General features: G+C 41.1%; 1 protein-coding gene across 4 annotated transcripts in view; it reads left to right on the forward strand.

Annotated features, from left to right (window-relative positions):
• The window catches only part of plekha5 (pleckstrin homology domain containing, family A member 5), a 341912-nt gene that overhangs the window by 195542 nt on the left and 133637 nt on the right, over nucleotides 1-12733 (forward strand). For all 4 annotated transcript variants that reach the window (XM_060842972.1, XM_060842969.1, XM_060842970.1 and 1 more), the window contains one exon: nucleotides 6383-6466. In XM_060842972.1, the coding sequence (XP_060698955.1) occupies nucleotides 6383-6466 (84 nt within the window). The remainder of the gene's footprint in view (nucleotides 1-6382; nucleotides 6467-12733) is intronic.

Below are 12733 nucleotides of genomic sequence, written 5' to 3' on the forward strand. Positions count from 1 at the left end.
ACTATGAGTGAAAATGCATTGCTATTCAGATTACTGGAAAATTATGTCCCACAAAGATTCAGTTCTAGGACCACTCTTCCACTGTTTATATTAAAAATTTAAGCTTGGAAATGTGTATTTGATTCTAAAATTTGCAGATGACATCAAATTGAAGTGAATGTACATTGAGGCTAACAAGTTAAATGAAAAACATTAATCAACTTGTAAATTGAGCATTAAAATCACAAATTTCAACTGGTGTGAGATATTACCTTTTTGATCAGGAAAAATAAGAATCAAAATAAGGAAAGTAGAAATTTATAATTTTTAAAAATTAATTTTGGGCCTTGGGCATGGCTGGCTGGCCAGCATTGATAGCCTAGCCCTATTTGCCCTTGAGAAGGTGGTGGTGAGCTGCCTCCTTGAATTGTTGCAGTCCATTTGCTGTGGGTTGACCCACGACACTGGTAGGGAGGGAATTCCAGGAGTTTGAGCCAACAACTATGAAGGAACAGCGGTATACTTCCAAGTCAGGATGGTGAGTGGCTTGGAGGGGAACTTGCAGGTGGTGGTGTTCCCAAGTATCTGCTGCCCTTGTACTTCTAGGTAGAAGTGGTTGTGGGTTTGGAAGGTGCTGTCTAAAGGTCTTTGGTGAATTTCTGCAATGCATCTTGTAGATAGTACACATTGCTGCTACTGAGTGCTGGTGGTGGAGGGATTGAATGTTTGTAGCTTTGGTGCCAATCAAATGGGTTGCTTTGTCCTGGAAGATGTCAAGCTTCTTGAGTGTAGTTGGAGCTGCACCCATCCAGGCAAATGGGGAGTATTTCATCACTCTCCTGACTTGTGCCTTGTAGTTGGCGAATAGACTTTGGGGTGTCAGGAGATGAGTTACTTGCAGCAGTATCTATAGTCTCTGACCTGCCCTTGTAGCCATTTTGTTTACCTGGTGAGTCCAGTTGAGTTTCTGGTCAATAGTAACCCCAAGAATATTGACAGTGGGGGATTCTGTGACGGTAATACCGTTGAATGTCAAAGGGCGGTGATTACATTGTCTCTTATTAGTGATGGTCATTGTCTGGCATTTGTGTGGCGTGAATGCTGCTTACCATTTGTTGGCCCAACCTTGGATATTGCTCAGATCATGTTGCATTTGAGCACGGACTCCTTCAGTATCTGAGGAGTCACGAATGGTGCTAAACACTGTGCAATCATCGGCGAACAACCACACTTCTAACTTTACGACTTAGGGATGGTCATTGATGAAGCAACTGAAGGTTCTTGGGCCTAGGACACTACCTTGAGGACTTCTGCAGAAACGTCCTGGAGCTGAGATGACTGACCCTCCACAACCACAAGCACCTTCCTTATTGCCAGGTATGACTCTACCAGCAGAGTGTTTGCCCGATTCAGCTCTTTTGTCCATGTTTGTACCAAGGCTGGAATGAATCAGGAGCTGAGTGACCCTGACAAAACCCAAGCTGGGCATCACTGAGCAGGTGCTACTTGCTAGCACTGTTGATGACCCCTTCCATCACTTTGCTGATGGTGAAGAGTAGACTGATTGGGCGGTAATTAGTCAGGTTGGATTTGTCCTACGTTTTGTGTACAGGACATACCTGGGCAATTTTCCACATTGTCAGGTAGATGCCAGTGCTGTAACTGTACTGGAAGAGCTTGGCTAGGGAAGCGGCAAGTTCGGGAGCAAGCATCTTCAGTACTATTGCTGGAATGTTATCAGAACTCATTGCCTCCAGCTGTTTCTTGATATCACATGGAGTGAATTGAGTTGGCTGGAGACTGGTATCTGTGATGCTGGGAACCATTGGAGGATTTTGAGATGGATTATCCACATGGCATTTCTGACTGAAGATTGTTACGAATGCATCAGCCTTATCTTTTGCACTGATGTACGGGCTCCTCCATCATTGAGGGTGGGAATATTTGTGGAGCTACCTCCTCCAGTGAATTGTTTAATTGTCCAACACCATTCAAGACTGGATGTGGAAAAACTGCAGAACTTAGATATGATCTGTTGATTGTGGGATCACTTAGCTCAACAAGTAGTCCTGTTTGGTCACTTCACCAGGTTGATACCTCATTTTTATTTGTGCCTGATGCTGCTCCTAGCATGCCCTCCTGTACTCTCCTTTGAACCAGGGTTGATTTCCTGGCTTGATGTAATAGATAAGTGGGTGACATGCCAGCCATGAGGTTGCACATTGTGCTGGAGTACAGTTCTGCTGCTGTTGATGGGCCACAGTGCCTCATGGATGCCCACTCTTGAGTTGCTAGATCATTTCAAAGTCTGTCCCACTTAGCACAGTGATAGTGCTATAGAATACGATGGAGGTTATTCTCAATGTGAAGGTGGGTCTTCATCTCCACAAGGACAGTGTAGTGGTCACTTTTATCCATACTGTCATGGACAGATGCTTCTGCAGCCAGCAGATTAGTAAGGATGAGGTCAAGTATGTTTTCTCCTCTTGTTCGTTCCTTCACCATCTGCTGCAGACCCAGTCCAGCAGTTATATCCCTTGGGACTCAACTGGCTCGTTCATTAATGCTACTGCTGAGCCACTCTTGGTAGTGAACATTGAAATCCCCCACCCATAGTATATTTTGCACCCTTGCCACCCTCGGTGCTTCCTCCAAGTGTTGCTCAACATGGAGGAGTACTGATTCATCAGTCAAAGGAGGATGATATATGGTAACCAGTAAGAGGTTTCCTTGCCCATGTTTAACCTAAAGCCTTGAGACTTCATGAAGTCTGGAGTGTATGTCGAGGACTCCCAGGGCAACTGCCTCTTGTCTGTATACCACTGTGCCACCACCTCTGCTGGGTCTTTCCTGTTGGTTGGACAGGACATATCTAGGGATGGTAATGATGCTATCTGAAGTGTTATTCGTAAGGTATGATTCTGTAAGAATGGCTGTTGCTTGACTAGTCTGTGAGACAGCTCTCCCAGTTTTGGCACTAAGGAGGATTTTGCATGGTTGACAGGGCTGTTTGTGTTATAGCCGTTGTCTTTTCCAGTTCCAAGGTCAATACCAGGTGGTCCATCTGGTTTCGTTTCTTTGTTGTGATGTTCTAGCAATCAATACAACTGAGTGGTTTGCTAGGTCATTTCAGACGGCAGTTGAGAGTCAACCACATTGCTGTGGCTCTGGAATCACATGTAGGTCAGACCAGGTAAGGATGGCATATTTCCTTCCCTAAAGGACATCAGTGAACCAGATGGGTTTTTCCAACAGTTGACAATTATTTCATGGTCATCAGTTGACTCTTAATTCCAGATTTTTATTATTTATATATATATATCACTACACTTATTGACACCGATTAACATAGCAGCAAAGAAACACACCAGGCATGAGGTTTTGTATTTAGAGGGAGAAAGAATTATAAATTAACTATGGTAAACTTCTAATCGAGGCTTAGTTAAACCATACTTGAAACTGAAGAATGATCACTGGACTCAATGTTAACTCTGCTTTCTCTCCACAGCTGCTACCAGAACTGTTAAGTTTCTCAAACAATTTCTGTTTTTGTTTTAAATTATTATTTTGTGTTTATTTAACTGAGAATTATACAAGAATATCCCAGAAGTAGAGATCCAAGTGGCTAAGGAAAACGAGACGCCATTAAGAAGGTTGAAGTAGAGAAATTATAGGGTTGAAAATTGATAACTCTGTAAGATCCGATTATCTACATTCCAGAGTGTTGAAGGACGCAGCTATAGAGATCATTCATGCATTTATTATCTTCCAGCATTCTTAGATTCTGGGATGATTCCTGCACATTGGAAAGTAACAAATGTCAACTCACCATTTTAGAAGGGAACAAGAGAGAAAACCGGGAACTACAGACCTACCAGCCTTTTATCAATAACAGGGAAAATTCTGGAATTTAGTATAAAGGATGAGGCACTGTGGGCCATCAATAGCAGCAGAACTGTACTCCAGCACAGTGTACAACCTCATGGCCTTGCATGTCACCCACTTATCCATTACATCTAGTTGATTTTGATCTGATTAGGCCTAGACAGCATACATTGTATTTGATGAACTTTTTGGAATTGATTGAAGATGTTACTAACAACTAACAAATAAGTATACCACATTCTCCTGGCTCTTCTTTATTAAAGAAGAGCCAGGAGAATGTGGTATACTTATATTTTCAGAAGGCTTTTGGTTAGGCCCCCAAAAAGGAGGCTTGCTAGTAAGATTAGGAAAGGAGGTAACTTGATGGCATGATTAATGATTATCTAATGTACTGAAAACAGAGTAGGAATAAGTGGTTCATTCTTGCGTTGAAAGGCTGTAACTAGTGGGTACTGCAAGAATCAGTACTTGGACCCCAGATGTTTGCAATAACAATCTATGGTTTGGAGGTTGGGATCAAATATAATATTTCTAAATTTTGGGATGATACATAGCTAACTGGTGTGTATTGCGAGGAGGACATAAAACAGCTTTAGGAAGATTTGCACAGGCTTATTGAGTGGACAAGAATATGGCAGATGAAAAATAATGTGTAAACATGTGATGTTATCCACTTTTGTGTGAGGAACAGATGTGCACAGTATTCACTGAATGCTATTATCAAGCGCAGCAACCTATTAGGAAAGCTCAAATTACTGCAGATGCTGGAATCTGTACTGAAAACAACAAATGCTAGAGAGTAAGCTAATGTTTCGTATCTAGATGACACTTCTTCAGATCTGAAAAGTCATCTAGACTTGAAACATTAGCTTCCTGTTTCTGCAAGGATCGTGTCTGACCCTCTGTGATTGTGCTAGCGTTTGTTATTATAGGTATTAGGAAGGCTAATGGAATAATTTCTCTTTACTGAAAGAAGATTGAGGGTATTAGAGTCATAGAGATATACATGGAAACAGACCCTTCAGTCCAACTTGTCCATGACAATCAGATATCCTACATTAATTTAGTCCCATTTGCTGGCATTTGATGCATATTCCTCTCACCCCCTCCTATTCATATACCCATCCAGATGCCTTTTAAATGTTGTAATTGTACCAGCCTTCACTACTTCCTCTGGCAGCTCATTCCATACAGGCACCACCCTCTTCGTGAAAAAATTGCCCCTTAAGGGTGTCTCAAATTTTTTCCCTCTCAGTCTCAGCCTGTTCCCTCTATTCCTGGACTCCCCCACCCAAGGGAAAAAAAACCTAGTTGATGCTCCTCATGATTTTATAAACCTCAGCCTCTGACACTCCAGGGAATACAGCCCCAATCTATTCAGCCTCTCCCTGGAGCTCAAATCCTCTAACCCTAGCAATGTTCTTGTAAATCTTCTCTGAACACTTCAAAGTTTCACAACATCCTTCCAATAGTAGGGAGGTCAGAATTACATACAATATTCCAAAAGTGGCCCAACTATACAGCTGCAACGTGACCTCCCAACTCTTATACTCAATGCTTTGATCATTAAAGGAAAGCAGACCAAACGCTGCCTTCATTATCCTATCTACCTGCAACTCCACTTTCAAAGAACTATGAACCTGCACTCCAAGGTCTCTGTACAACAAAACCCCCAAGGATCTTACCTGAGTACAGGAATAATGAAGTCTTGCTTCATTTGCGCAAGAGTATAGTTATACCAAATGTAGAGTAGTGTATGCAGTTTTGTTTATTATCTCATGATATTATTGCCATTGAGGAGGGCACATTACTGTAAAAAATGCACAGGATATAGCAAAAAGGTTCAATGCTTCTAACCGTACATCTTTTTTCCCAACTTTGTGTGGTTGTTGGCTTGAAGTACAAAAGATTATCTTTGTTCTTGGAATCAAAAATAGAAATGCTAGAATCACAGATCAGTCACTATCCATGAAGAGGGTAGAGAAGCTGACAATCAACTGGTAGACCCTATTTCAGAGCTGTTTGATTGAGGAATCTATTGAAACATTAGCTTATTTGTTCTCATAATTGGCATTGGTTGTTTAAAGCATTTTCTGTTTAAAGCATTTTCTGACTGCAGAGTTTTGCATTTTATCCTTTGAATAATAGGCCTTAATAATTTATTTGATTTGAGATGATAGTATGAAGTCATTTGAGATAATTCAAATTTGAAAGAGAAAGTTGGATACCGAGCTGCCTTGTTCCTTTGTCTAGCATGACTTAAGTTTGTTCAGATTGTGCTTACTACAGAAATTTACCATAGCCAGTCAATTTAATGGAAATTCAAACAACGTACGTCCATTATTTAAGGATGAAAGATGATTGCAAAATAGAAAGTCAACCAATTTCCCATTTGAAATTGTGTCCATTAGTACATGATGCAAAATGAATTGATTAGGTTATCTTGATAACTGAGCAATAACGATTCAGGTATTGAAATCACAAATTGAGATCTTTTTCATTTTTTTCTTCCCTGCAGTCATAATGAGTGGAAGGTAACCTGCAAGCATCCGGTGACAGGACATACATCCCAAGAAAACTGTATCTTTGTAATGAATGACGAGTAAGTTTTTTTAAGCCTGATTTATTCAAGTAGATGATGACTGTAAAGCAATAATTGAAATAATTATAAGACCGTAAGACATAGAAGCAAAAATTAGGCCATTCAGCCCATTGAGTCTCTTCTGCCATTCAATCATGGCTGATAAGTTTCTCAACCTCATTTCCCCATTTTGTCCCCATAACCCTTGCTCCTCTTGACAATCAAGAACCTATCTACTTCAATGTATGCAATGGCCTGGCCTCACAGCCTTCTGTGGCAATGAAATCCATAGATTCACCACTCTCTGGCTGAAGAAACTTCTCCTTATCTCCTTTCTAAAGGGTCTTCGAGCAGATTTCTTCCTAAGGCTGTGCCCTCAGGTCTTAGTCTCTCCTACCAATGGAAACGTCTTCGCAACATCCACTCTGCCCAGACCATTCAGTACTTTGTAAGTTTCAATTAAATCCCCCATATCTTTATAAACGCCATAGAGTATAAAGCCAGAGTCCTCAAATGTTCCTGATATGTTAAGTTTTTCATTGCTGGGACCATTCTTGTAAATCTCCTCTGAACACACTGCTTCCTGAGATAGGGGGCCCAAACCTGCACACAATACTCCAAATATGGTCTGACCAGAGCCTTATAGAGCCTCAGAAGTATATGGCTGCTTTTATATTCAAGTGTGCTCAAAATAAATGCCATTGATGTATTTGCCTTCCTAACTACTGACCCAAGTTTACCCTGAGAGAAATCCTGGACTAAAACTCCCAAGTCTCTGTACTTCAGACTTCTAAATTTTCTCCCCACTTTCAAAATCGTCCATGTCTCTTCTTCCTAACAAAGTGCATGCCCTCACACTTTTCCACATTATACTCTACTTGTATGTATTTGTTCACTCTCCTAACCTGTGCAAATCCTTTGGCAGCCTCCCTTCCGCCTCAGTGCTACCTGTTCCTCTACCTATCTTTGCCTTGTCTGCAAATTTAGAATGCCCTCAATTCCTTTTTCTAGATCGTTAATGTATAAAGTGAAAAGTTGTGGTCCCACCACTAACCCTTGTGGAATACCAATTGTTATTGGCTGCCATCCTGAGAAAGACCTTTATATCCCCTCTCTCTGCTTTCTGCCAGACTTCTATCCACACTTGCCCCTAACACCACAGGCCCTTATCTTACTCAATAGCGCCTTTGTGTCACCTTGTCAAAGTCCTTTTTGACATGTGGATAAAATCCATTGGCTCTCCTTGGTCTAACCAGCTTGTTACTTCCTCAAGGAATTCGAGCAGATTTTTTGAGCATGACCACCCTTTGATGAAACCATGCTCTTTCAAGTATTCAGAAATATCATCGTTTACAGTAATTCCAAGATCTCACTCACGAACGAGGTTAGGTTAATTGGTCTGGAAATTTTGCTTCGCTTTTGCCATTCATATATCTAAAGAAACTCTTCCTCTATATTACTGCGAGCTGACCCCCATATTTAATGTTCTCCCTCCTGATCTTTTTTTTTGTTGCCCTCTGTTGGTGTTTGTAACCTTTTGGTTTCCCACTGCCATTAGCCACATTACATGCTTTCTCTTTTGCTTTTATGCTATCCCTGACTTCCCTTGTCAGCCATGGTTGCCTCATGTTTCCTCTACTATGCTTCTTTTTCCTCGGGATCAATCTCTGCTGTGTCTTGCGAATTATTTCCAGAAACTCTTGCCATTGCTGTTCCACTGTCTTTCCTGCATAACTCTTCTCTCGGTCATGGGGTCATAGAAATGTGCAACACGGAAACAGACCCTTCGGTCCAACTTGCCCATGCCAACCAGAAAGCCTAACCTAATCTAGTCCCGTTTGCCAGCACTTGGCCCATATCCCTCTAAATCCTTCCTATTCATATACTCATCCAGATGCCTTTCAAATGTATTAATTGTACCAGCCTCCACCACTTCCTCTGGCAGCTCATTGCATACGTGCACCACCTTCTGTGTGGGAAAAAAAAATCCCCCTCAGGTCTCTTTTGAATCTTTCTCCTCTCGCCCTAAACCAATTGCTTCTAGTTCTGGACTCCCCCACCCCTCTTCCCTGGCTTTTCCTTACCACCTTTCTTAAATAGTGACACCACGTTAGCCAACCTCCACTCTTCTGGCACCTCATCTGTGACTATCGATGATACAAATATCTCAGCAATTGGCCCAGCAATCACTTTCTTAGCTTTCCATAGAGCTTAAGGGTTCTGGGGATTTATCCACTTTAATGTTTTTCAAGACATCCAACACCACACATCTGTAATATGGACATTTTTCAAGATGTCACCATTTATTTCCCGACATTCTATATCTTCCATGTCCTTCTCCACAGTAAACACTGATGCAAAATGCTCGTTTAATATCTCCCCCATCTCCTGCGGCTCTATACATAGGCGTTGCTGAGGAGCACTATTCTCTCTCTAGTCACCCTTTTGTCCTTAATGTATTTATAAAATCCCTTTGGATTCTCCTTAGCCCAATTTGTCAAAGTTATCTCATGACCCCATTTTTCCCGCCTGATTTCCCTCTCAAGTGAACTCCTACTGTCTTTATACTCTTCTAAGGCATCACTCGATCTCTGCTGTTGATATCTAACATATACTTCATTCTTTTTCTTAACCAAAGTCTCAATTTCTGTAGTCATCCAGCATTCCCTACACCTACCAGCCTTCCCTTTCACCCTAACAGGGATATGCTTCTCTGGATTCTCATTATCTCATTTTTGAAGGTTTCCCATTTTCCAGCCATCCCGTCACATGCGAACATCTGCCCCCAATCAACTTTTGAAAGTTCTTGTCTAATACCATCAAAATTGGCCTTCCTCTAATTTAGAACTTCAACTGTTGGATCTGGTCTATCCTTTTCCATAGCTATTTTAAAACTAATTGAATTTTGGTCACTGGCCCCAAAGTGCTCCCGCGTTGACGGCTCAGTCACCTGCCCTGCCTTATTTTCAAAGAGTTGGTTAAATTCTTTAGGTACATCCACATACTGAATCAGAAAATTTTCTTGTACGTACTTAACAAATTCCTCTCCATCTAAACCCTTAACACAATGGCAGTCCCAGTCTACATTTGGGAAGTTAAGATCCCCTAACATAACTACCCTATTATTCTTACAGATAACTGAAGTCGTCTTAGAAATTTGTTTCTCAATTTTCCACTGACTATTAGGGAGCCTGTAATACAATCCCAATAGGGTGATCATCCCTTTCTTATTTCTTAGTTCCACCCAAATAACTTTCCTGGATACATACCCAGGAATATCCTCCCTCAGTACAATACAGCAGTAATGCTATCCCTTATCAAAAATGCCACTCTCCCTTCCTCTCTTGCCCCCCCCCCCCATTTCTATCCTTCCTGGGGCATTTGTATCCTGGAACATTAAGCTGCCAGTCTTGTCCATCCCTGATCCACATCTCTGTAATTGCTTTGATATCCCAGTGTCATTTTTCTAACCATGCCCTGAGTTTATCTGCCTTTCTTGTTAGGCTTCTTGCGTTGAAATAAATGCAGTTTAATTCATCAGTTCTATCTTGTTCTCTGCTTTGTTCTTGCCTGCCGTGAGTGTTTAACTCACTCCTTTTCCCAACTGTACCAGTCTCAGATTGATGTCTTTCCTCACTATTTTCCTGGGTTCCCCCACCCCCCACTCCCCACATTCCTAGTTTAAATCCTCCCACACAGCTCCTGCAAATCTCCCTGCCAATATACTAGTCCCATTCCAATTCAGGCGCAAGCTTCCTTGTACAGGGCATGTCTACCACAGAAGAGATTCTCCTTGCACCAGCTCCTCAGCCATGCATTCATCTGCTCTATCCTCCTATTCCTACCCTCACTAGCTCATAGCACCAGGAATAATCCAGATATTACCAACTTTGAGTACTTCCTTTTTAAATTCCATTCTAACTTTCTATATTCTTCCTTCAGAATTTCATCCTTTTCCCTTCCTATTCTGTTAGTTCCAATGTGTACAATGACCTCCTGCTGGTCCCTCTATCCTTTGAGGATATTCTGCATCCTCTCTGAAATATCCTCAATCCTGGTATCAGGGAGGCAAAACACCATTCTGATTTTTCGTTGTTGGCTGCAGAAATGTTTGTCTGTGCCTCTGACTAGAGAGTCCCCCATCACAATCAATCGCTAGGAACCCAACATACGCTTCATTATATTAGAGCAATTCCCGGTACCAGAAACTTGGCTGTTCATGCTATATTCCCCTGAGAGTGCATCAGACCCTACATTTTCCAAAACAGTATGCTTGTTTCAGATGGGGATAGCCATTGGAGACTCCTGCACTACCTGCCTGGCCTTCCTGCCCTTTCTGGAGTTAACCCATCCACCTGACTGTATCTGCGGTTTTTCTCCCTATCTATATCTGCCTTCCATCATACCCCATAGCTCTTGTAAATTCCTCATTGCCTCTAACTGCTACTCCAGCCAATCCATGTGATCTGATATGATTCGCCACCAAAGACACTTCCTGCAGTTGTAATCATCAGTAACCTGGACACACTCCCTAAACTCCCACATCCCAGTTCCTCCCTCATGCCTCTGTGATTGCCTTTATTCAGCTGTAACTTGGTTACCTCTGATTCTATTTTCTCCCTCTGAAATTGCAGAATAAATTTAATCATATCATTATCACTGCTTCCTAAGGGTTCCTTCACCTTTGTGGATTTTGCCTCATTAAACAAAACTAAATCCAGTATTGTCTGTTCCGTAATGGGCTCCACCACAAGCTGCTTCAAAAAATATCTCATGGACATTTCACAAATTCCTTTTTTTGCAATCCACTACCAGCCTGATTTTCCCAGCCCACCTGAATATTGAAATCTTCCATGATTACTGTAACTTTGCCTTTCCTACACATCTTTTCTATCTTCTGGTGTAGCTTGTGCCTCAGCACCTCACAACTGTTTGGAGGCCTTTACATAACTCCAACTATGTTTTTTTTACCCTTGCGGTTCCTGAATTCTACCCACACATTGCGATTGCCTTAGAAATATCCATGATGTCTGCCTTAATTACTTTCAATGCAAATGGTTTGAACATTTGAGTTCAGTGGTTTAGTTCCTGAGGTGGCTTTTTAAATGAATCTGTTTTTTATTCTGAGTCAACATCTCCAAAAATCCTCCACAGTAATTGAAATTTCTGCAAAACATTCAAAGCATTTAATTATGCGACCATAATTATGTCCAAATGTTTTTTAACTTTGCATGTGCCAGATTCTCTGACCTTAATTCATTTGCTGTTTTTGCTGATGCTTTATGAAAATCTGACATACCCACCTATTTTATCCAAGAGGTTAAACAATGCATTACCAAAAATGCTTTAATATTTGGTGGTGAGACATTGTTAATCCTGCCCAAAATTTTATTGTCAGAGATCTGAACTTTCCTGGAAAATACCAACTGATACTTCCTCTGTTTTTAACCAAAACATGTCAAGTCAGCTTCGAACATTTTTGCCAATAATGTCTTAACAGCAGATTGTGAAAGGTCCAAAACAGTGATCTCAAGGTTGTAGGCACTGCCTGTGCAAAATGTAAATCACTGTTTCTCAGCACTTTTCAAACAAGCCTTATTAGGAGATATAGTATAGATCAGTAGGAATACCCATTGGGTATTGCAGATTTTTGTTTCAAATACGACTACGGTAACAACAGAGGATGCTAAAATCTGCAAAATTAGATTTGTTAATCATGCATGAAATACTTCCAAATAAAAGTGTAAAACTTATGGGTGTATATCCAAGGTGTTCCGTTGAAATCGTTCCATTGAATTCCATTGAAAATGATATGAATAAGGTGCCATTAGTTTATCATCTGAGGGTGATACGTGTAACCAGGATCACCCACAAGGGCTATTTCCATTAGAAATTCAGGCTATGGCAGCGCAACCTCATTGATTATCAAACCTCATTCTGAATTTTATGCTTCACCTTTATATTTTTCATCATAGTCTTAAAGGCTTGCTTGGTGTACTTTTTAAATTAATAGTCATGTATTGAAAGGAAGCATCCCAAGAAGTCCTCTCTAGAAAGTGTAGTAGTTAAAGGCTAGTTTAGCATTAAGGCATACAAACTAGAGTAACTTGATTCTGAACTTGTGTTGAGACAAGTTATCATAACCAGAATTGAAATTGAGTTGCTGCATTTGCCATCAGTGATCTTGTGCGGGTTAGCATTCATGGCCGCTGTCGTAAACTGACAATGCTCTAACCCAATTGTCAACTTATTTGTTTTTCAGGGAAACCTAAATTTTCCCGATGGGTT

This window comes from Hemiscyllium ocellatum, chromosome 23 (genome assembly GCF_020745735.1).
Source record: "Hemiscyllium ocellatum isolate sHemOce1 chromosome 23, sHemOce1.pat.X.cur, whole genome shotgun sequence".
Classification (NCBI taxonomy): Eukaryota; Metazoa; Chordata; class Chondrichthyes; order Orectolobiformes; family Hemiscylliidae; genus Hemiscyllium; species Hemiscyllium ocellatum.